Here is a 25,828-nt window from a genome sequence, read left to right as displayed (position 1 = left end):
GTTCATTTATTAGGGTTACTCTACTTCTTCCTGCTGCAAGTTCCCTCCCAATGGAGCTATCCTGCAGGACCTAGGTTCCCCAGGGCTGGGTTCTTCCAGCCTCAGAATCAGATGCGCACGCACGCGCACACACACACACAAACACACACACACGGTGTGTCTGAGAGAACTGGGTTAATTAGCACTCTTAAGCTGACCCCTTATATGTCCCTGGACTCAGTAGACTAGGTTGAGCAACACTTCCAAGCAGTCACCCTCATATGCCATGGGCAACACACTGAAACAGAGCATGCCTGAAAGTGCTGCTTGACCCAGCCTGCTCAGTCTGCCGCCCTTCTATGCCCTGGGACTCAGCAGACTGGGTTGAGCAGCACTTCCAAGCTGCCACTCTCATATGTCCCAGGTTCAGCATGTCTCTATCCCCACAACTGTTATAGTAGTAACCCACTTGATGAGCAAATCCCACAGGATTTTTGGGTACTGCAGGGATCTTTTAGCTTAGGTACAAGGAGTGTTGCTGCAGAGCAATAAGGAAACCAAAAAAACCCCATGAAGGTGGGCAGGGGTGGGGGAGAGAAGCAACCAGCTTAATCATAAAAGTTATTTATTGCCATGGAATAAACATAGGGGAGCCAAACAGTTATAATCATAGATTATCAGGGTTGGAAGGGGACCTCAGAAGGTCATCTAGTGTCAAAGTTAGAATCAGGACTCACAATTTGTCAGACCACTCTGTTTATTAGCGCAGCGCTCCGCCAATAACATTCAGAATATGTGAGTGGCCATGCAAGGCCCAAACGGTCTTATTTATACAGATAAAAGAGCGGGAATTTAGACAAAGGGATAAAGAAATCAAAACAGTAAAATTCACCTGGGGCACAGCATGCATATCCTATTTCCTTACTAACTGTTATTGATCTAAGGCTAATGCTTCACCAATTGCCCTTAAACGGTGCAATTGTTCTATGTTAATGTCCGTATTCCTGACACCTGGTTGCAACATTCCAACAACTTTGCTTAAAGGTACAGACAACATTTCTTTAATCCTTTCTATTCTTACTATTATAATTCATTCTACTTCCACACTAGCAACAACAGTGGTTCAAGAAAGAACACTACATTTGTTTGTGTAAACAAGGAAGTATACCAAAGTTGTGTTGTTCAGCTAGACCATGGGAGCTGATCATTCCTGACTTTGGGTGGTGGTCCTTGGAGGGAGCTCACAATGCAGTTAGGGAGCTTCACTATTTTGGATACCAATAAAGGATTTATTACTAGAATTGGTCTGATAACTACTGAGCTGGGTGTGTGCAGGTGCGGGTTCATTAACATTTGGAGCAGAGATCCTCCATCATGCAGTGCTTCCCACACAGTTCTTACACACATGCATGCTTTACCAACATAGATTAAAACAGACCCCTTTTCCTGGATAGCATCGAAGGAACAGTGAGATTTATTCCCAGGTTGTGAGAAGAAGCCTTCATCATGTTCCTCCAATGCTTGGTCTTCACAGATATAGGACAAACCTTCTTTTCTCCTACACTCCTTTACATTTACTGTGTTGCACACATTATCTTTCTGCCAGGCCCAAGTGTTAGGATCTCTGGAGTATGTTACTGAGTTATCATTAATCTGTAGTCCCAGTGGGACTACTGGGTGGATTACTCTAATTTCTTTGCCTGCCACAGTTATCAGGAATAACTGCAAGCTTCACTGATGGTGATTGTACGAAGCATTAACTAGTCTCCACCAGGGCCAGAGGACTAATTCTTCCTCCGTTACATGGGGCTGAATCATGCTGATTGCCTCCATGGGAATTTGCCCTGCTATGGCTTGCCGAAGCATTCCCATGATTATGTTCTGGGTTAGAGCCTGAGCTTGCTCACACACTGAGGTCAATGAGACATTTTTCTGGAGGGACTGTACACCAGACATTAACTCTTCATCTTTTCCTATGAGTCTTTTTCACCCAAGAAATACCTTACTTATTAACTGCTGTTCTTCACTTAACTGTTTCAAAGATACTATTAATGGGGTTCCCACCTTTCCTGTATTTTTGATGGCATATGATAGTTTATTACCCAGAACTTCTATGTTTGCAGCATCAACTAAAGAAATTCCTATTCCTACAGGTGCAATCCAATCACTTAATTCCCTTTTTACTCTATTTACGTAGTGAGCCCCATGCCACATTCTTACCCATTTATCCCATCTCTTATGGCTAGTTCCAGTCAAAGGCGCGCATACAGGTGTTATGTGAGAGAGATTCATGCCTTTTAACTGGATTTGAACTTCCTTCAGAGAAGTCTGAGGTTGAAGAACCAAATGTTCTTGTTGATCCAATTTTAACGCATGGGGTCCTGAAATTGGAGCTTTTAAATGTGGAGGGGAATGAGGTTTGTAATCAGAAGGTCAAAACTTAAAGCTGTTTTTTGTTGTTGGCCCAATTCCATTCTGTACAATCCAGGCTCATGGAATCCCTCCGAAATGGCAATGTGCCCACAGAATTTAAACCAAATTGTTGGCACGAGCTTGTCACAATGTGTGCCCTTTAATGGAACTACCCAGTCTGGAAGACCATGCCGAATCAAGTCATGTCCAGCTAAAGTCCAGGTTGGCAGTTCCCAGTTTAGGAGGAACCGTGTGATATTCTTGCCTGCTGGCATGATCAGAGACAGCTACAGTTCATCTTCGGGTAACGGAGGTGTCTGGGTTCTGACAACAATGAGGACATGTAGGGGAATGGTTGCTCCCAAACAGCGAAGAAAACCAGGACTATTCTGCACCGTCCACCACCTGGGATGCTATCATTGATTGGGTTTGATGGTATACATCCCTTTCGAGACCACAGCGGCTTACAGAAGAATGGAACAGAGTCTGGTGTGGTCTTAGTTTCATAACAAAACTTGAGTGACTCTCCGGTGGCACTATTCATGCAATTGGTAACGCCTCCCCAAGGGCAATTCGAGGAGTTGCTGGCAGCGTAGAACTGGTAGCAATGCTGCAGGGACAGGGGGTTGCTTCCATTGCCATAGAATCCATGCATGTGGCACAGCGATTTTACTTCCTGGGCTCTAGCTGGCAAGCACCTCCAGAGTTTCAGAGGGATCACAGGTTCAGCATAGAGCCTGGACAGCATCAGACTCCAGACACTTATGAACAGCAAAGTGCTGATGCAACGGTGGGATGTCATGGCTCATGTTCGGGACCTGTGAGGGGGCAGAGAAGAGAGAACAAACTCCCACCCTCCCCCTGCTATATACTAGGAGAGTCTGGGACCAGTACTGCAGGGTGAACATGAAGCAGTGACCTACATGAGGGTGGCCGTAATAAGTCGAGGGCTTCTCTGGCCTTTTCCTACCTCAGCATCGGAGTAGGCACTGACAAGCCCACCCAACGCGTATTTTCCAATGGCTCCAAGCCAGTCCTCCTTGCTAGCCAACAAGGGTGACTGGTAGGATGGAGAAGACAGTTATGCTATTCCTTATGGGTTCGGTGGTTTACCCTTCCATTCTTTGAGCTGTGAGAAATGAAACCGTTTCTGCCAGGGTTTCCCATTTTTTCCATTCAGGATTTCTACCTGATAAACATTGGGGCTGGCTTGATTCACAATAAAGCAGGGGCCATCCCATGTGTGTGTTAAAGAGTGCTCCTTTGCTGAAAAATTTCTGTATGTTACTGACCTAATTGTTACCTGCACAAAATTCTCTGTTACTTACACACTCTAGGGGTACCCATCTTTACCCAGTTCCTAGGGCTCAAGGCATAACCCTCTTAATTTAGGCACCTCCACCCTTTGCCAGTTCAAGGTGAAAGGCACCTGACTTTAAACTTCCATGGGGCTCTGGGATCTACTCCTCCATGGGCTCCGAGCAAACACCCTTTCCTTGTGGACTCAGGGTGTAATCTTTTGCGGGTTTACGGGATGTCCTACCAGCGAAAGAGCCCCACACAGCAATTCTCCACCTATTAACAATTACCAAAACAGAATGCATACACCGTACACACAATGCTCACCACTCCCAACAAGACAGATGAACTCTTTCTGATGGCCAGCCAGGATCAGGTCTGTCTGGAGGACTCCAGCCTCCACATGGTGCCACCGGTGGAGTGCCAAGGTCTGGCAGCTCCAATCCTGGGGCTGTTTCCTGGAGTTGGTTCCCTTAGAGCACCTCCTTTTCCAGGGGCATTTCCCCTTCTTCATTACCCATCTCTCTAACCCGCTGGTTTTCTCCTGTCTCAAGCGAGCAGCCAAGGTTTTTTCCCCCAGCCATCTCTACTTCCCTTATCTCACTAAAGATCCCTACCAAAAATCCCTTTCATGCAGTCACAGTATTGCTCTAAAATCTTTACAATTAGGGAGCTTCACTATTTTGGATACCAATAAAGGATTTATTATGGGAATTGGTCTGGTAACTACTGAACTGGGTGTGTGTAGGTGTGGGTTCATTAACATCTGGAGCAGAGATCTTCCAGGATGCAGTGCTTCCCTGCTTTTCTGGTCCCAGAAAGGGAAAAAAACTCATAGGCAGGAGTTGTAGACCAAGCTGGATGTGCAAGCATCTCAGAGAGGTGATTAAGAAAAAGCAGAAAGCCTACAAGGAGTGGAAGATGGGAGGGATCAGCAAGGAAAGCTGCCTTATTGAGGTCAGAACATGTAAAAATAAAGTGAGAAAGGCCAAAAGCCATGTAGAGGTGGACCTTGCAAAGGGAATTAAAACCAATAGTAAAAGATTCTATAGCCATATAAATAAGAAGAAAAGAAAGAAGTGGGACCACTAAACACTGAAGATGGAGTGGAGGTTAAGGATAATTTAGGCATGGCCCAATATCTAACCAAGTACTTTGCCTCAGTATTTAATGAAGAGCTTAGGGATAATGATAGGATAACAAATGGGAATAAGGATATGGAGATAGATATTACCACATCTGAGGTAGAAGCCAGACTCAAACAGCTTAATGGGACTAAATCGGGGGACCCAGATAATCTTCATCCAAGAACATTAAAGGAACTGGCACATGAAATTGCAACCCCATTAGCAAGGATTTTTAATAAATCTATAAACTCAGGAGAATTTCTGGAGACTGGAGAATTTCTAACATAGTTCCTGTTTTTAAGAAAGGAAAAAAAAGTGATCCAGGTAACTGCAGGTCTGTTAGTTTGACATCTGTAGTATGCAGGGTCTTTGAAAATAATTTGAAGGAGAAAGTAGTTAAGGACATAGAGGTCAGTGGTAATTGGGACAAAATACAACATGGTTTTACAAAAGGTAGATCATGTCAAACCAACCTGATCTCCTTCTTTGAGAAGGTAACAGATTTTTTAGACAAAGGAAATGCAGTGGATCTAATTTACCTCTATTTCAGTAAGGCATTTGATGCGATTCCACATGGGGAATTATTAGCTAAATTGGAAAAGATGGGGATCGATATGAAAATTGAAAGGTGGATAAGGAACTGGTTACTACAGCAGGTCATACTGAAAGGTGAATTGTCAGGCTGGAGGGAGGTTACTAGTGGAGTACCTCAGGGATCGGTTTTGGGACCAATCTTATTTAATCTTTTTATTACTGACCTTTGGCACAAAAAGTGAGAATGTGCTAATAAAGTTTGCGGATGACACAAAGCTAGGAGGTATTGCCAATACAGAGAGGGACTAGGATATCCTACAGGAAGATCTGGATGACCTTGTAAACTGGAGTAATAGTAATAGGATGAAATTTAATAGTGAAAAGTGCATGGTCATGCATTTAGGGATTAATAACAAGAATTTTGGTTATAAACTGGGAATGCAGCACTTGGAAGTCACAGAGGAGGAGAAGGACCTAGGAGTATTGGTTGATCAGAGAATGACTATGAGCCACCAATGTGATATGGCTGTGAAAAAAGCTAATGCGGTCTTGGGATGCATCAGGCGAGATATTTCCAGTAGAGATACGGAGGTGTTAGTACCATTATACAAGGCACTGGTGAGACCTCATCTGGAATATTGTGTGCAGTTCTGGTCTCCCACGTTTAAGAAGGATGAATTCAAACTGGAACAGGTTCAGAGAAGGGTTACTAGGATGATCCGAGGAATGGAAACCCTGTCTTATGAAAGGAGACTGAAAGAGCTTGGCTTGTTTAGCCTAACCAAAAGAAGGCTGAGGGGAGATATGATTGCTCTTTATAAATATATCAGAGGGATAAATACCAGGGAGGGAGAGGAATTATTTAAGCTCAGTACCAATGCGGTCACAAGAACAAATGGATATAAACTGGCCATCAGGAAGTTTAGACTTGAAATTAGACCAAGGTTTCTAGCCATCAGAGGAGTAACGTTCTGGAATAGCCTTCCATGGGGTGCAGTGAGTCAAAAGACATACTTGGCTTCAAGACTAAGCTTGATAAGTTTATGGAAGGGATGATATGATGGGTTAGCTTAATTTTGGCAATTAATTCATCTTTGACTATTAGCAGTAAATATGCCCAATGGCCTGTGATGGGACACTAGATAGGGTGGGATCTGAGTTACTACAGAGATTTCTTTCGTGGGTGTCTGGCTGGTGAGTGTTGCTCACATGCTGAGGGTTTAGCTGATCACCATATTTGGGGTCAGGAAGGAATTTTCCTCCAGGGCAGATTGGCAGAGGTCCTGGAAGACCGGTTTTTCCTTTCTCTGTAGCATGGGGCTCGGGTCACTTGTTGGAGGATTCTCTGTACCTTGAAGTTTTTAAACCACAAGTTGAGGACTTCAGTAGCTCAGACATAGGTCAGAATCTCACTCACCCACTCCTGCTTGTTACAGGAGTAGGTGAGTGAGATTCTGTGGTCTGCGTTGTGCAGGAGGTCAGACCAGAAGATCGTAATGGTCCCTTCTGACCTTTAGGTCTATGAGTCTATTAGTTCTGTGTGGTTCTTGCCTTGGAATCTCTGTTCTCCATTCTGTATGCTGATGGAGATGCCTCCTTGTCCCATCTTCAAGGCAAATGAGGCTAGAGGAGTTTCCGTAATCCTGTCATCCTTATCCCAGGGGTTTAGGTGTGTCTCTCCCTGTCTTTTCATTGCTTTTTGTAAGTCTCTCTTTTGATCAATTTTGGTTCAAGCAAAGGCTGGCGGGGAAGGGGGGAAAACACAGAGCTGCTAGGTAACAGTTATGTATGCACAAGCTTCAGTTACCCAACTTCTGTATTTTTCCAGCTGTTTTTGCAGTTTCTGGGTGTGACATACCCAGACTACAATCTCGACTCGTGTAGGTGTGTCACCTCTGCCTTCTAACCTGGGATGTCCTTTACAATGTTTTGCTGCTGTAGCCTCCCATTTGGATTGCTCACAAACAGCCTCCAGCATAGAAGATGCTCTTAGCCATGTCTGTGTGTGTGCTGCAGCCAGCTAGCCACACCTTGGCTCTTACCAGTCTTAATTATATTGCAGGGTGATTCCAAAACAACCTTGGTCCTAGATTTCCCCCCAGAAATGTTTGTCCTATACTGCCCAGCTTTCTCCTGGACAATAGAAATCCGTTAATGCTTTAATAGAAATAACATGCACATAACTTTCCACCACAAATGGACTTTCCCAGACACTTTAAACACACTGGATTAGATAAAACAATAAAATAAGTTTTTATTAATTACAAAGAGAGATTTTAAGTGAGGCATAAAAATCAGAAATGGTTACAAGAAAAATAAAGATAAAATGCAGTTGGTCCGTAACTTAACAAACTTAAATTGAAAGCAAAGTTTTTTTCACCATATGCTCTCAGCAATCTTATTGACCACATTTCTTAGGTCAGGACTCCTTCTCCAGTTCAATTGCTGCTTCCTTTTGTCCTTTCTCGTGCAGTGAATCGACGGACAGAAAGAGAGAGAAAGGAGGGGTGCCTTGGGTCTTTGTCTCCCTTTTTATAGTGTCAGTCCCTCCCTTGGAAAACATTTCTAGCTGAGATTCAGGAGACAGCATCTGTAGGAAAGGATGTTCCCTGCTGCTTTCCCTCACCTGTTGGAGCTTTTTTTGTTTCCCTTCCTGCTTAGTAACTGTACTCATTCACTTTACACAATTACAAATCATTAAAAATATTGCTATCAATGGTCTTAATATTACCATTAACCATTCTTTTTATACTTCAATGTTATAAGTCAGTATATGTTGTTCTGTGCTACTCTTAATCTTTTAGAAAGGAGGAGGGAAATTACCTACTTGTAAAATGCTTGTTCTGTTTCTGACATGCTTGGTGTCTAATGATTGCTTGAATCCCAGATTGAGAGAAGGGATTACACAATGGCCATACTGGATCAGACCAATGGTCCATCTAGCTCAGTGTCCTGTTTTCTGACAGTGGCCAGTGGCAGATACTTCAGAGAGAATGAACAGAATGGGACAATTATCAAGTGACCCATTTTCTGTTATCCAGTCCCAGGGCATGGGATTTCATCCTTGACCATCAATGGGGCTAATAGCCATTGATGGACATGCATTTCATGAATTTATCAAAATCTTTTATTAACCCAGTTACTCTTTTGGCCTTCACAGAATTCCCTAGCAATAGGTTCCACAGGGTGACTATGCACTGTCTGAAGAAGTACTTCCTTATGTTTGTTTAAAACCTGCTGCCTATTAATTTCATCAGGTAACCCCTAATTCGTGTGTTATATGAAGGGGGAAATAACATTTCCTTATTCACATTTGCCACACAATTCAGGATTTTATAGACTCCTTTCATATCCCCCGTTGTCCTTTCTTTTCTAAGCTAAACAGTCCCAGTCCTTGTAATCTCTTTTCATATGGAAGCTGTTCCATGCCCCTGATCATTTTTGTTGCCCCTCTTTATATCATTTCCAATTCTAATACTGTATATCTTTTGAGATGGAGTGACCAGACCAGCACATAGTATTCAAGGTGTGGGCATATCATGGATTTACATAGTGGCATTATGATATTTTCTGTCTTATTATCTACCCTTTCAGAATGGTTCCTAACATTCTGTTACCTATTTTAATTGCCATTGCACATTGAACAGATGTTTTCAGAAAACTATTCATGATTCAGTTCCTATAAGGGTCTAGCTAAAATATCTGTTTGCCTATAACAGAATAAAAAATACTCTTGACCTTCAGAATTACAGTAATCATCAAAGCATTGCTTTAAGCCCTTCCTTGAGTAGATGCAGCCATGTATTTCACTTAGGTGTGTATGCACCCAGCCATCAGAGCTGGAGAATTTTGCCCAGCAGTTCAGTAGAACCTCAGAGATACAAACACCAGAGTTATGGACTGACTGGTCCACCGGACACCATGTGGAACTGGAAGTAAGCAATCAGGCAGCAGCAGAGACAAAAAAAAAAAAGGCAAGTACTGTACTATGCCTGTATTGCATCTTAAAGGCAGGCACATCTGGGCCCCATGTCCGTATCCCCATGTGTGGGGCAGCCACTTACAGCTAGGAGATAAAGACACTGAGCTTCGCAGGCACAGCTGTGAGCCCCTGCTGCCAGCCTAAGGCAGCCTGAGCAGACAGAGCAGGAGCAGTTGCTGGGGTCTGTGCACTTCTTTCCTTTAAGCTGCATGTGCTATTTTCACCACCTTCCCTCCCTTTGGCCGAGAGTGGGACAAGGTTGCAAGCTCAGTCTGAGTCTGGGAAAGAAGTTACTGCAGCCCGAGCTGCTGATGCTGCAAGGAAGCTGCTGGTGCTGAGGTGGGAGCTGCTGCTCTTGCGGCCAAAGCCTGGTCTGGAGCATGAGCTGCCTGAGCTGCTGGTGGCACGCTTTGCTCTGGAGGAGCAGCTCAGTTTTAAAGGGCCACAGCCTGCACTGTGTGCCCACTTTTATGCCGAGGTGCTCCAGGGTGCCTCACTCATCATCCTTCCAGCCAGGGTTTAGAACCAGCTGCCTGTCCTCTCCCCCAGTTGTGAGACAGCCACTGAGAGGTAGGAGGTGAAGATGAACATTTCAGAGTTATGAACAATCTCCTTTCCTGAGGTTCCCATAACTCTGAGGTTATGCTTTATCTGTAAAGGGGAGGCACTTGCACCTCATGGCCATATCCCCTCCCCTGGTTATATGAGGTGGTGCTGGTCCAACTCCCCTAAGTTTCTTCTTTCCACTTGTAGCTGGTGTCACAGCTCTGTGTGGTTCTTAATCTCATGATTCCTCTGTCCTTTTTAGTGACTTATTCTAGTTGTATACAGTTAGTACCATGGTGCTACTGTTTTTCAGATTTAGTCAAGTTTTTCCCTGGTGATATGTCACAACCCAGTGTTCCCCTCCCTCAAGGGGTGCCTTGGGGAGGCAGATCAGCATTGTATGTTGCTAACGCTGTTGCAGGCATCACGAGGCATTTTGGGAAGGTTAAATGTGTGATGTGGAGTGGAAGATTCCTTTGCAGGTTACGAGAGGCTGAAGGGGGAGGAAGGGAGAAGAGAACGGGTTAACTGAATGCCTCAGTTCTCAGCTCAGTCCAAAGATAAGACATGAGCTCCAGTCCAAGATCATGGCACTTGAGACGGTGAAGGCCAGCAAGGGGAAAAACAACCATCTCATGTCCCTGAAGCTGGTTTGTTTTGGGAACGCTGACGAGGCTATAGAAAGCCAGTTTGGTCTGGTACAAAGAGCACGGGGGACACGGGTCCCTTAACAAAATGCTCCCAAAAGATCCCAGGACTTAAAACCCTCTTGAGAGCCGAAGCAAATCGGAGATCAACAGCGGATCCCGGATGACCTGTGCACGGGACAGAACTCCAGTCCACCTCTTCTTCCCCTTCTTCGTACATTACACCCAGGCTTGGCCAGCCCCGGTAGTGCATGTGTGAGTAGGACAGTGGGTTAGGACTTGGGGCACTAACACTTTCTTCCTTCTTCTGAGTGACGTGGGGAACCCTCAGAACACTCTGCTGTTATTTTATTATTTTATTAATAAAGCTTTAAAATTTAGTCACTTGGTGTGCACCTCCATCTCCTCCAGTAACGATCTTGCGGCCTCAGCCTTATCATCTGGTGCCGCAGGCAAATTGGTAACATAAATCTGTCACAGATGCCCTTACCAGGATTTAATCATTGCCTGTTGTGTGGGGGAATGATCCTAAATAATGATCCCTACATGAGGTGCTTGCTTTGCTCAGGCGAACCCCACATCAGGGAGCAGTGTTTGATTTGCAAGTCATTCACAAAATGGAATTCAGTGACGAGATCTTTGCCTAAAGCAGCACGTTCTTAAACAGGCCATGAGGCCTGCTTTGGCACTGAGGCCTATGTCAGATCTGAGGTCACTTTTGGGTTCACAGACTGCTTCTGTTTTGTGCTCGAGCTGGCATCTCTCTGAAGAGATGAAGTCCCAAGCTCTCCCTTGGTCCAGGATTTTGCCAGAGCTATGACATTTACTGCTCCACTGTCTGGCCAGGCTGCTGAAACCCTTGGGTCCATCAGCACCGCATCCTGACATTCCCAATCTGCAGACTATTGAAGTGAGGCTGGTGTTGAGCTTAGCACCAGGGACCTTCTCAGCACCAGGAAGTTCTTTGGCACCGTTGCACCTACTGCGAAGGGATTGGAGAAATACTACTTTGTAGTGGTGCAGGGATTTGAGGGTTTTTACTCCCACCTGGCCCCTAATTCCCTTGTTGTAACTGCAGTTAATGACAGGGCTCAGCAGGGTAGGTTTAAGTCCATTGTTAAGGACAGGGACTTCAACAAGATGAATTTAAAGGGTAGAAAAATCTGTGCCTCCTTTTGACTACAAATGCAGATTGCCAGCCAGTGGGATGCTGTCCAAGCATGACTTAGTAAATTTGTCAGCCATGTCTAAATTTGCACACCAGCTGCCTGAAACCTCCAGGGAGGAATTTTGGGAGTTTATTACAGAGGGCTGCTTGGTTGCCAAGATGTCACTGCGGTCCATGCTAGACATCACAGATGCCTTGGCAGTGACCAAGGGAAGGTGTCCTAGCTGCAAAGTTCGGGCATTGCTCTCAGTGTACAACAGGCAATAGAGGATTTTTCCTTCAATGGACTGCTGCTTTTTTTGGACAAAACTGACATAACTGTGTGCTCCTTCAAAGATTTTAGGGCAACCCGTCTGTCCTTGGAGATGTATAAACCTCTGAGGTGCCATTACAGTGGACAACACTAACACATAACAATGCTCCTTGAACAGTATCTTCCCTTGAGACATTAGGAAAACCACATAAAGGAGCATAGATCCCAGAGGTGGAGGCATTCAGGTCCTGGGTTTGGCCAGTCCACACAACCAAACCCACCTTCTGATATATTGAACTTACACAAGTTAAAAAGTGGAAATACTTTAACCAGACTGTTCTCCACCAGTTTGAAGCCAATAAGACATATGCTCCTAAGTCATTTAGGTGCTTTTGAAAAAATCGCCTGTAGCTGTCTAAATGTAGGTTTATGAACCTAACTTCAGGCTCCTATTTTTGAAAATTGTTACATGTGTATTAAAAAGTTCACAACAACAGTGTGTGACAGGATCCCTGGGGTGAGCCTGGACTGGGGGACTGCTGAGCTCTCCAAACCCACCAACATGGGTTGCGCCTCACACTGTGATACTGATGTGAAGCTACAAACGTCGGGCAGGTACTGCACTTATACAGCCATTCACAGGCAGGGACACACCCAACTGAGTTACATGAATGATCTCCTAGTCTCTCATGAACCATCAGTAGAGAGGCTCCAGTAAATTCCCTCCAGTTCCACAGTCCTGCAGCCCAGATCTGTACCATTTTGTATTGGTCAGCAGCCTGACCAGTTTAAGTTCATTACTTAGTTTGCCACTTCTTCATAGGAAGGTGGAAATGCACTAGCCTTTGTAAGCTGAGTAGATTTCCCAAGCACTTTAGTTTAGTTTATTAACTACAGAAAGATAGATTTTAAGTGATAAGTAGTAGTTACTTTTAAGAAAATAAAAAGTAAATACACGTTTTAAATCCTAAACTTTTAGTCTAGGAAAGAGTTGAATCGAACAGCTTTTCTCACCCTGACAGATGTTACAATCAGGTTTACAGTTCTTCAATACACAGACTGAACACCCATCCAGCCTGGGACCAGACTCCTTCAGTAGAAAGTCTTTTGTCCACCAGATGTTCTTCCAGGTGTAGAGTTGGGCAGGGAGAGAGGCCAAGGGATGATGTCATCGTTTCTCTTTCTATACATTCTCCCAGCTGCTTAAAAGATCCCTGCTGTGATATGGGGTTCAGGCATCCCCTATTGGTCAGGCAGTCTCCATTGTCTACATGCTCTCTCTGAGAAGTCTCTGGGATGGCCATGGGGAAAGTGGATTCCCTTTTAATGGGCCATCAGATTACGGCTTTATCAAACCAATTTAAAACTTTTTGCTTTTGCAATTTTAGATTATTTTTTTAACTAGCTAAATTACGAATCTGATTGATTTATTTTTTAAAGCATCTACTGGTAGGGTCTTTTATTTGCAGTTTACAAGACTGCTATAAGCAAAAAAACAGAATACTGAGAATTAATGTCTTGATTCTTGCAAACATTTAAACAGTACGTAATTTTACTCACCTGAATAGTTCTACAGTAAAAGCTGTGTTATCTGGCCTTGTACCAACTGGAAAGCGCTATAAACTGGCATTTCTAATCTTCATAGAAAGTCTGGTTTGGGGCTGGCAGATTCCCTGCCTGGCTCCACATGGCTCCCCAGAAGTGATGACATGTCTCTGCTACTCTTAGGCAGAGGAATGTCCACGAGGGGTTCGGAGTGCAGGAGGAGGTGCAGGTCTGGGGGTTGGGGCATAGGAAGGGATGTAGTTTGGGTGCAAGAGGGAGGTCTGGGCAGAGGGTTGGGGTGTGGGAGGTATTTCACAGTGCTGGATCCAGGGGCACTCAACTTGGGCTACGTCTCCCTGCTGTTCCTAGGTGGAGGCATGGCTAGGCAGCTCTGATTTTAATCAATGAATTTTAAAACATGAGATGATTTATATTTATTTGATTTAAAGTGCTCTGTGCTGGGTGCAACTTGATTGATGATTTGAATTTTGACCAAAGAATTTGAGCCACATACATTCTCTTATTTTGCTTTCTGGAATCCTGTATTTCATAGCAGTATTGTCTCATTGTTTCTTGTACTCCCCCATCTGTCCATCTATATTTGTTGTCTCGTATCATACTTAGGCCTAGTCTACACTAGGAAATTAGGTTGATATAACTGTCACTTGGGTCTGAAAAACCCACACTCCTGTATAACTACATCACTCAGCTCTAACCCCATTGACCTAGCTGCTGCCTCTTGGGGATGTGGATTACCTGTGCCAACAGGCAAACCCCACCCACTGGTGTAGATAACATCTTCACTGAAGATTTACAGTGGCGCAGCTGCTGCAGCATTTTAAGTGTAGACAAGCCCTTGAATTGTAAACTCTTTGGGGCAAGGACTGTCTCTTTTTTATTTTATTCTGTGTTTACACAGCATTTAGCAATGGGATTCTGGTCCTGGTGCTTCTAGGCACTATGATAATACAGATAATAAATTAAACCTGATTTTTATAATCTGACTCCACCTTTGGAAGAAGGTATAAAGCCAGTACAGTCTTGTATTTTCTTAAATCTGTGAGGGAGAAGTTCTAAATGTTACTTCATGAGCTTATTTTGTTCATTATTATGGGGCATCATCATGATCAGATGCTGTGGATTTTTATTTTAAGCTAGAGTAGATTGTTACTCATCTATTTTTGTTGTGTCAGGTCTGTCCTTTTCTTCACTCTTTGTTCCATTTTCTCACTTTTTGCAGCCATGGTACTCAGAGTTGACTGGCATTTGACAGATTTGTACATGTTAAATCTCCAACATGGCTTTCAAGTACAGTTAGCATATATGATGGGCAGCGGGAGAAACTACGGAAATCATAGAATCATCAAAATGGAGGGCTGGAAAGGGCCTCAAAGTCATCAAGCTCAGCCTCCTGTGCTGAGGTAGGACCACGTAAACCTGCCAAGTGTTGGCCCAACCTGTTCTGAAAAACCTCCAATGATAGGGATTCCACTACCTCCCTTGCAAGCCTGTTCCAGAGCTTAAATGCTCTTATAGTTAGAAAGTTTTTCCTAATATCTAATCTAAATTGCTATTCTTTCAGGTTAAGCCCATTACTATTTGTCCTACCTTCAGGGACATGGAGAACAATTGATCATGGTCCTCTTTATAGTAGCCTTCACATATTTGAAGACTGCTGGCAGGTCCTTCCTCAGTCGTCTTGTCTCAAGACTAAACGTGTCCAGGTTTTTTAATCTTTCCTCATAGGTCATGTTTTCTAAAACTTTTATCATTTTTGTTGGTCTCCTCTGGAATCTCTCCAGTTTGTCAACATCTTTCCTAAAGTATGGCCCCCAGAACTGGACACAGTACTCCAACTGAGGGCTCATCAGTGCTGAGTAGAATGGGACAGTTATCTTGCATGTCTTACGTATTGTACTCCTGTTAATACACTCCAGAATGATGTTAGCCTTCTTCACAACTACATCACAGTTGACCCTCATTCAGTTCAATATTCAAATCCCCAAACTCTCCAGCTCTTGCCTCAGAGCAGTCAGCATAAGCCACATCCTGCTTTGTTTGTACAGATACAATTTATAGCAATTCAAAACAGTTTTATGGCTGCCAAACTTTTGATTTGTTCTTGATTACACTTTACAAAAGTGTGTGTCCTTTTCTTCTTTTTCTTTTTCCAGAGCTACAGTTCTGGCTAAGAACTTCACTCATCACAAGGGTGTCTAAGTGCCTGTTAATTTCTCAAAACCACCAGAAATTTATGCAGTTGTTTTAGGAATTATTGCTAACAAACATTCTCTTTCTTCAAACACTTTAATATAATTTTGTTTTTTAGCAATATATTTGCTTTAGCTTCAAATTGAAATGTTCAAATCCTATTTTCTTACTGATTTTCAGGAAGACAGGAAAACCATTTCATAATTTCATAAGCTGGCAAGACCTAAGAGCTGCTGCTCTTGTAAATTCCTGGAACAGGGGTCTCATATTGAAGGTAAGGCTGCTCATTGAGTATGCTGCTTAGATACTGCTTTTGTTTTCATTTACCCAAATTATATGTGATAAATATTGCAAGTGCCCCAGTACATAATTTCAATAAATGACTTTACATGTAGTTTACAATTTTAAACAAAAAATAATAGGGTTAGCATACAAAATGACAGGACACAAAAGCAAAGAAATTAAACACTGACACTCTGTATCTACCTATAAGTCTAGTAAATGAATCCCTTGTTTTATTAATATGTCACACGTTAACATTGCTAGCAAATGATTATTTTGGCTCTGAATTTAATTTTGTCGGTATGTTTTTTGAGATTTTTGTACTTAGAATATTCATTCTTTCTTCTGATTATGTGTTGTACATTTGAAGCATATGGGTTCTTAAAAACAAATAAGATTGATCCCTGCTTTATGTGGAAAGTTGAAGTCAACCTTACCTGTAAAGCTAGTACTGGCACCTTCATAAGATGTAAAATTCCCTGGTTTGCCAGAGATCTCCTTTGTGACACTGGGCAATTCATTTAACCTCTGTGTCTCATTATCTATCTGTAAAATACAACTAAGACAATCCTTCCCCTAAGTTTTTTTGAAGCTATATTAAAGTTTATGAAATGTCCAGATAATACATAAATATCTTCTACAAGAATTTCCTGCATATCTGAATTCATTTTTGCCCAGGAGATAATCTGTCAGTGTATGATGGATTTGTGTACATTATCCTTAAATTTATTTGACCAAAAGATTAAAAGAGATAAATCCAAATGTTTGGTCAAAAACATTTAAATAACTTCTGTTCTTTTGGAATAGGTAATCCATGTTATCTCTACAATGCTTCACTTTTTAACTCGGAGCGATCGATATGTAATTGCTAGTTCATTGACTTTCACAACACTTCATGTCTCTATGAGGCTGTCCTGGGTTTTACAAAATATAACTGAGGTAAGAAGTTGTTGTGGGGGGGGGGGGGGAGGGAGTAATACTCTTGGTACATAATAGCAATAGTGACTTTCCTTGATTGTTATCTGCTTGGTTTTTGCTTTCTTTATTTCTTTCCCTCAAAGGGAATGGAAAGAGAGAATGTCTTCTATTATGTAACGCTGAAACATATCTATTTGGAACAAACTAATGTTGGCTTATGATCTACATATCTTTTTACAAACTTTCCCATGCAAACACGTGTTCATGTGTGTAAGTACTCACGAGTAGTCCGTCCTACAAAACATGATCATATTGCTAGTTTGGCATTTTTTGATTTATTAATCTTAACATTATACAACATTTTTATTGTAATTTATTTTAAAGTGAATTGCACTTTATTGTGTAACAATGTGGTATATTTGTATTTTATCTTCGACAGTGTTACATTTCTAGTCTGCCTTATCCCAACACTTACAGATTTCCAGAAATCAATATCATAGTGGTCAACAAACAAGGATCTCCACTTACTCAGTAATTACTTATGTAATTTTAAATACTTGACTAATGGTGTATAGTGTCAGTTCCAGATATGTAAAATTAAACATTGCTGTGTATTATATTATGCTAGCACCAAACCTTCTAAAGAACAGTTAACTCATTGTGTCTCCTGTTTTTGTTCCTTGACTTGGCTTTTTCCTTTTCTTTCTCTTTACTTAATGTATCAGTGTGTTTACTTTCAGATTTTTTTAAAAAAGAGAAATGGGAGTGTCATTTGTTGGTTGTTTTGTTTTACAATAAATAAGGAAGACTTTACAAGTTGTTGTTATAATTTTTTTATCTATTACCATGTTTGTTCTAGCATAGAAATATCAGGAATGTAAAATATGGTCTTCCCTGGATTTGTTGGTAGACTTGTTGGCTCTTTCAGATATGGACTTATTGAAGGAGTTGGAGGATGCTAAGTCTTCAGTTAAAGACCTATTTTCTCCCAAGAATTCCCTAGTAATTGGTATTTAAACAAAAAAACAAAAATAGGAAAACACAAAACCCCAAAGCTCTGACTTAAAAAATCATTTCCCTTCTCAATAAGTTCAGTAAATTAAATAAGTTGGTCATTCTGCAAGTTCTCTGGTTGTCCTTTGAGTCTTTCAAGAAAAATAGGATAAGCAAAATCTGAATTTCTAGTTTTAAAGAAGGAAGTAGGGAAATAATAATTTTCAGGCTTTCTTTGTATAAACAGAGGTCAGCAACCTTTCAGAAGTGGTGTGCCGAGTCTTCATTTATTCACTCTAATTTAAGGTTTTGCGTGCCGGTCATACAATTTAATGTTTTCTAGAATGTCTCTCTCTACAAGTCTATATATTATATAACTAAACTAGTATTGTATTGTAAAATAAACAAGATTTTCAATATATTTAAGAAGCTTAATGTAAAATTAAATAAAAATGTTGATTTTACCCCACCGGCCCGCTCAACCTGCTGCGGTCTGGGGTTCTGTTCACTTAGCCGGCAGTGGGCTGAGTGAGGCCTGCGGCCGGGACCCCAGCTGGGAAGGGACTGGCAGCCAGAACCCCAGACCGGCAGTGGGCTGAGCGACTCAGCCTACTGCCGCTCAGGGGTTCCATCCTCCGGCTCCTGCCAGCCGGGATCCCAGCTGCTGGACCCGCTCAGCCCGGTGCCGGTCTGGGGTCCCAGCCCTGCCCACATACAGTGAGTACCTACCTTCTCCCTGGTTCTGGCCCATTCTCTTCCTCTCTCTGCACTGAGCTGAGAGTGGGAGTGGACTGAGCAGAGGGCTGGAGGTGAAGGGTCTGATCAGGAGCTAGAATGAAGGAGGGAGCTCAGGGTTGAGGCAGGAGATTTGAGTGTGGGGGCACTCACCTGGGCAGCTCCCATTTGGTGTGAAGGGTGCAGGTGGGAATGTGAGTGGTGGTGCAGGGGCTCCCCTTTGGTGCTCAGGGTGGGGATGGGGATGTGTGGGGTGCATGGGATATACGAGGTGCAAGAGTCAGGGCAGAGGGCTGGGGACATGTGAGGGGGTGCAGGTGTCAGGGTAGGGGGGCTGAGTATGTGTAGGGGTGCCAGTCAGGGCTGGGGTCATGGGGGGAGTGAAAGAGTCAACAGAGGGCTGGGTGGTATAGGGCTCAGGGCAGGCGCCTGGGTGTGTGTAGAGGTGCAGGGCTCAGGGCAGAGGGCTGAGTGACTGCCCTCCCGAACCCCTAATCCCCCCACTCCTTGTCCTGACTACCCTGTCCTGGGACCCCTGCCCCTTATCCCCTGACTGCCCCCTAGGACTCTACCCCCTACCTGTCCCCTGACTTCCCCAAACCTTAGCCACATCTCTGCACCCAGAAAGACCCCCTGGACTCCCATGCGTATCTAACTGCTCCCCGCCCCCTGACAGGACCCCCAGAACTCTGAACCCATTCCCCCCCCCCCCCCGCTCCCTGCCTGCCCTAACCCGTCTCCACACCCCTGCCTCCTGACAGGACCTTCCAGAACTCCCAACTCATCCGCCCACCCCCAGCTCCTTGTCTCCTGACCACCCCCTCCAGAGAACCCCCCCCCACCCTAACTGCTCCCCCAGGACCCTCCTTGCTCCCTGTCCCCCGACTGCCCTGACCCCTATCCACCCCCCAGACAGACCCCGGGACTCCCATGCCCCATCCAACCCCCCTGCTCCCTGACTGCCCGCTCCAGAGACTCCCACCCCTAACCACCCCCCAGGATCCCACCCACCCTGCTCCCTGTCCCTTGACTGCCCCCACCCCTTACCCAATCCTGCCCCTCCCCCCCCACTGGCCCCGGACCTGGCTCCCTTACCATGAGGCTCCCCGCTCATCCGGAGCTCTGCCGCCGCCCCCGTGCGCGTAGCCCTGCCCTGCCCCTCAGAGTGCTGTGCGCGCGGCAGCAGGGCTCCGGATGAGCTGGGAGCGTCTTTCCCTCCCCACGGAATCAAACGCTGCCCCGCAGGAGTGCCTAGCCCCAGCCCCCAGAGCGCTGCGCGCATGGCGACAGGACTGTAGGGGAAGGCGGGGGCAGAGGCTTGCTGCGCTCTGGCTGGCACTCTGGCCTGGAACTGCGGACCCAGCAGCTTGCCGCATCGGCAGGATTTTTAATGGCACACGGAGTCCCAGCAGGCAGCCACGTGCCATTAAAAATTGGCTCGCATGCCATCTTTGGCATGCATCCCATAGGTTGCCAATCCCTGATATAACATAAAGAAGCAAAAACGGACAGCCCTATTTGCTTTCCTTTGGCAAGGGTATCTTTTTAGGTATTCTTACTTTTCTTTTAGCATTTATTTTTCATATCTACAAAACACTTTTTTTATCACTTCTTCATATCTCCTCTTCCACTGCCTTCATTTCCAAACTCCACTAATAGTCACCTCTAAGTCTCCAGGTTTACCTTATTAGGGCTCTTATGTGCCACTGCTAAAGAAGGGTGAGCAACTAATCTCCCATTGGCAGTGACAAAGCATGCAAAACTGTATGTGCACAGGAGCAAAAGCTGCCATTTAGGGGCAGGCCATATCTACCCTACAAAGTTTGGTCGAAGCAAGTTACATCAGAATAAAGCCACCACAGTCAGCATATCGCTTGTGCACATGCATAGTTGGCTCCTTCTGTCGGCACTGTGCGTACTTGTCAGGAGAGTTTGTGTTGATGCACAGTGGGTGCATCATGGGTAGGTATCTCCTTGTGCACCTGCCGCTGTCCAGTGCTGTCTTTTGGGAAGTTTTGGCAATGCCTGGTGAGGTAGAATTGAGTTGCTCAGGAGTGATTGGGAGCAAGGGGCCCAACTTCTCAGTGTGTAGCTATCTCCATCTCATAATGTTATCTGTATCCCGTAATATTCCCACAAAACTGCCTGGCCCTCCTCGCTGTCTGTCATTTTTGACTGAAGCATGGAGGCTGCACAGCTTTGCGCTATTGTCATAAGTGTTGCAAACACAGGATGCGCTATCCTCTATTTGCAGAGCCATAAGAAAAACGGAATCAATGTGGTCAGATTGCTTTGTGACATAGTGAGAACCAATTCAAGGTTACTGGTGGTGTTCCTAGATCAGCTGCAGGTGGTGGAGCACCATTTCTGGGCCCAAGAAATGAGCACTCGGTGGTGAGATCACATTGAAATGCAGACTTGGGATGGTGAGCAGTGACTGCAGAACTTTCGGATGTGCAAGGTCACGTTCCTGAATCTGTGTGCCAAGCTTGCCCCAGTTTTCCAGCACTGGTACACCAAAAGAAGAGCTGCACTGATTGGAGAAGTGGAGCTGCATTAACAAGGGCAATCGTGCTGTGGAAAGTTGCACTGCTGGATTGCTACCGATGAGCGGGAAATCATTTTGGAGTTGGGAAATCACTGTGTGGGAGTGTTGTCATGCAAGTGTGCAGGGCTATTACTCATCTCCTGCTACACATGACTGTGACCCTATGCAATGTGCAGGACATAGTGGAAGGATTGCAGTAGTGGTGTTCCTGAACTGCATTGGACCAATGGATGTCAGTCATATCCCTATTTTGTCACCAGACCACATTGCCACAGAGTACATCAACATAAAGGGCTACATTCCTATAGTTATACAAATGCTGGTGGATCGCCAGGGATGCTTCACCAACATCAGTGTTGGCTGGTCAGGGAAGATGCATGATGTTTGCATCTTTAAGAACAAAGGACTGTTCAGAAAGCTACAAGTAGGGACTTTCTTTCCCGACTGATGGATTACCATTAGGAATATTGAAATGCCAGTAGGGATTCTGGGGGACTGAGCTACTTGTTCCCTTGGCTCATGAAGCTGTATGCTGACCGTCTAGGCAACACCAAGGAAAGATTCAGCTACAGACTCAGCAGATGCAGAATGACAGTTGAATGCACTTTTGGTACACTGAAGGGACGCTGGTGTTGTGTACTCACAAGATTGCATCTCTGTGAAAAAAAATCTCAATGATTATACCTGCCTATTGTGCTCTGCATCATATTTGTGAAACAAAAGGGGAAAGTTACTGCCAGGACGCAGGGCGAAGGTAGAGTGATTGTCTGCTGAGTTTGAACAGCCAGTCACGAGGGCTATTAGATGAGCTGAGCATAGAGCTATACAACTCAGGAAGGTTTTAAAAGAGCTCTTTAACAGTGAGCCACAGTAATGCTTTGTGGGATACTGTGTTCTATCTGGCTATGCTCTTTTGGGTCCTGTTCGGAATTGTGTGGTGCTTGGTGTACATCTGTGACTACAACACTATCAAAGCACCTATTAATTTTGTGGTGTTTGTCACTGATCCTTTGAGTTTTGTCACATTCTGCAGTACCAAGTGAGTGGGCGTTTTCAGAACTACTGGGCACTCTGCAGAGTACGTTGTGAATTAATAAAGATAAATTATTTTTTAAATAATATATTATTATTCAGTAACAAAAGCAGTGCAAAGAAAAATCTGTGCAATTTAAAAGCTATTAATACAATTTTTAATGTGTTTGAACAGAACTTAACAAGGGGAAAGAACATTCATATCAATTTTACCTACATACACTGACCTGTGAAAGCCACAATTGTTGTATATATGAAGCTGTGATTGTCCTTAATGTTCCCCCAGGGTGGAGTGGTAGGGATAGGGATGTGGCCTCTGATGCCACGTGGAATGCTGAAGGTAGTTGTAGTGAAGTGCTGTAATGGAGTTCTCTATGGATTGCAAAGAGAAGTGAGCCTGGGATTGTTGAACCTATATGTTCCCAAAAGTCTTCAGCATCTCTGTTTGCTGCTAGAAAGCCCCATTACATCCTGGTACATCTCCCTCTCTTTTTTCTGCCTGGAATCCTGGACCTTTTTCGTGTCAGCTCTTTCGTTTTCCAGGCTGTCTGCAGTGTTCACCCTTCAGGTGATGTTCATGGTCTGATGCAGCACTGGCTTGTAGTATCTCATTGAACATGTCATCCTGAGTCCTCTTCTTCCTCTTCCTTATCTGGCTCAGGCATTCTGAGAGTGTGGAGGGGGAACCATTCAAAGCCAAAATGGCAGCAGCTGCAGCTAAAACACCGAGGTATAGTCAGTATAGCCACAACAGAAACCAAAAGTTAAGATTCAGAACTCCCTTCCCTTGCTCCCCTACAGTTTTAAACAAGACATGCTTATTGTCTTCTGCTTCCAAGTGCTTGTGTACAGCCCCACTCTTGGCTCCAGTCATGGTGAGTATGCCTCACATGGTGTGAGGAAAATGAGGAGGGAATTGCTCAGTTTCATGCACCTACGAGTACAGGGCAATGGCACTGAATACTGACACCAGAAATAAGGGTGCCATCCCTAGAAACCTTTGGCAGAGGAGTGCCTCCATGAAAATTTCATTGAGCTCTCTCAGGAGGATTAAAGGGACATCTCTAATGTGCATAAACAAACTGCTCTACGTGGCCTAACTGTATAGCAGAATTAAAAGCAAATAACAACGCTGCCTCTTTTATTTGTACTGCTACCTATTCTTGTATGAGTAAATTAATGAAAAGCCAATAACTATGTCTTACTAAGTTGGGGGTGCCATCACTATAAGGGGAAATATATTTACACAATTACTCGAGGATCCTTCCTACGCATCAGGCTTGACTGCCGGGCCTGCCTAGCCTGTGGTGGAGTCTCAAACAGCTCCTGGCTTGCAGCATAGCTGAAGTCCCCCAGCAACTTGCCTCCCAGTCGCATATCTGCCATCCTCCTCCTTTTTCCTCCTCTACCACCTCTTCATCCTCGCTGTTCATGGCAGGGGCTTGTGACCTGGGCTCCTTAGAGATATCCATGGTGGTCTGCTAGGTGGTAGCGGGGTCTTTGCCAAGTATGACATGCACCTCTTTGTAAAAGTGGCAGGTCTGCGGCTCTCAACTGGATTGACTGTTGTCCTCCCTGGGCTTCTGGTATGCCCAATGAAGTTTCTATGCTTTAACTCGGCAATCTGCTGATCCCTGTCATACTCCTCCTCCAGCGTCCCCCGTGCAGTCTATTTGCAGATGTTCACGTTTATACAGCTGGGCCATTGCTGTTCTTGTACAGTTTATTCTCCCCACAGGCCCAGGAGATGCAATATCTTCTGTCTACTCCAAGCTGGAGTGTATCTGGAGTAGGGGTCAGCAACCTTTCAGAAGTGGTGTGCCGAGTCTTCATTTATTCACTCTAATTTAAGGTTTTGCGTGCCAGTAATACATTTTAACCTTTTAGAAGGTCTCTTTCTACAAGTCTGTAATATATAACTAAACTATTGTTGTATGTAAAGTAAATTAAGGTTTTTAAAATGTTTAAGAAACTTCATTTAAAATTAAATTAAAATGCAGAGCTCCCCGGCCCGGTGGCCAGGGCCCAGGCACTGTGAGTGCCACTGAAAATCAGCTCGCATGCCACCTTCGGCATGCATGCCAGAGGTTGCCTATCCCTGATCTGGAGCATGTAGCTGGTGGTCAGTCGGCAAGTTGCACACAACAATGAGGATTTGCTAGGTATGTTTGTCTAGCTGGACAATCAGAAAAAGGCATTTCAAAAATTCTCAGTGCTTTGAAAAGCAGGGGGGCCTTCTGATCTCTGTGACCCCTGGGCTGTGGAATTCACAGTTGTGACCAGAGCGGTCAGTGTCAGGCATTGTGGGACAGCTACTGGAAGATTGTTCTGGTCAATGTAAGTCAGACAGTGTCTACACTAGCATTGCATCAACCTTAGTACATCGATTATGGCTAAATGCCACTTGGGGAGGTAGTGTTACTATGTTACTCTAACGGGCTACTTATGTTGCTGGGAGACAAATTTAAGTGTAGACATGCACACAACTAGGTTGATGCAAGACAGTTTATGTTAACCTAACTTGGTAGTGTAGACCAGGCAGCCAGGGGATAGGGGTTGGTCTGCTGTGCTGCAGAGGGGAAATGGTACAGTGAAGTGCCTGGCACTAGAGCTTTCTGTGATTAATACCCCTTTCCCAGAGGAAATATTGTCAATTAGATAATTGTTTTCTGGAGACATGCATATTATTGTCCCCCAATTAAATATTTGGAAACGGGGAAGGGGGAGAGAGAGAGAAAATGTATCCCTTTCTTCACATCCACACTGAACACACTTGTGTTTTTTGTTTTTTTTTTTTGTTTTCAGGTACAACAAGCAGCCAGTGAAAATAACTGCTGCTTTGGAACAATTGACACGTGGCTGTTATATAAACTCACCAAAGGTGAGTTTGCAAGCTCTGGTTAAACAAAATGTGTTTCAAATCTGAGCAGATTCATAGACTCTAGGACTGGAAGGGACCTCGAGTGGTCATCGAATCCAGCCCTCTGCCCTCATGGCAGGACCAAATACTGTCTAGACCATCCCTGATAGACATTTAACTAACCTACTCTTAAATATCTCCAGAGATGGCGATTCCACAACCTCCCTAGGCAATTTATTCCAGTGTTTAACTACCCTGACAGTTAGGAACTTTTTCCTAATGTCCAACCTAAATCTCCCTTGCTGCAGTTTAAGCCCATTGCTTCTTGTTCTATCATTAGAGGCTAATGTGAACAAGTTTTGTCCCTCCTCCTGATGACACCCTTTTAGATACCTGAAAACTGCTATCATGTCCCCTCTCAGTTTTCTCTTTTCCAAACTAAACAAACCCAATTCTTTCAGCCTTCCTTCATAGGTCATGTTCTCAAGACTATTAATCATTCTTGTTGCTCTTCTCTGGACCCTCTCCAATTTCTCCACATCTTTCTTGAAATGCGGTGCCCAGAACTGGACACAATACTCCAGTTGAGGCCTAACCAGCGCAGAGTAGAGTGGAAGAATGACTTCTCGTGTCTTGTTTACAACACACCTGTTAATGCATCCCAGAATCACGTTTCCTTTTTTTGCAACAGTATCACACTGTTGACTCATATTTAACTTGTGGTCCACTATGACTCCTAGATCTCTTTCTGCCATAC

General features: G+C 44.2%; 1 protein-coding gene across 5 annotated transcripts in view; it reads left to right on the top strand.

The window, feature by feature from the left end:
* GK5 (glycerol kinase 5) overlaps positions 1-25,828 on the top strand; it is a 105,562-nt gene that overhangs the window by 13,590 nt on the left and 66,144 nt on the right. For 4 of the 5 annotated variants that reach the window (XR_007776030.1, XM_050965974.1, XM_050965973.1 and 1 more), the window contains 3 exons: positions 15,884-15,977; positions 16,793-16,924; positions 25,017-25,092. Coding sequence is in view for 4 of the 5 variants with exons in the window: in XM_050965974.1 (XP_050821931.1) it covers positions 15,884-15,977; positions 16,793-16,924; positions 25,017-25,092 (302 nt within the window). In the remaining variant the exon portion in view is untranslated. The remainder of the gene's footprint in view (positions 1-15,883; positions 15,978-16,792; positions 16,925-25,016; positions 25,093-25,828) is intronic. The other variant, XM_050965975.1, reaches the window with a different exon arrangement.

Source organism: Gopherus flavomarginatus, chromosome 8 (assembly GCF_025201925.1).
Source record: "Gopherus flavomarginatus isolate rGopFla2 chromosome 8, rGopFla2.mat.asm, whole genome shotgun sequence".
NCBI lineage: Eukaryota > Metazoa > Chordata > Testudines > Testudinidae > Gopherus > Gopherus flavomarginatus.
Note: the sequence above shows the minus strand (reverse complement) of the source record. Positions and strands in the feature narration are given on the sequence as shown.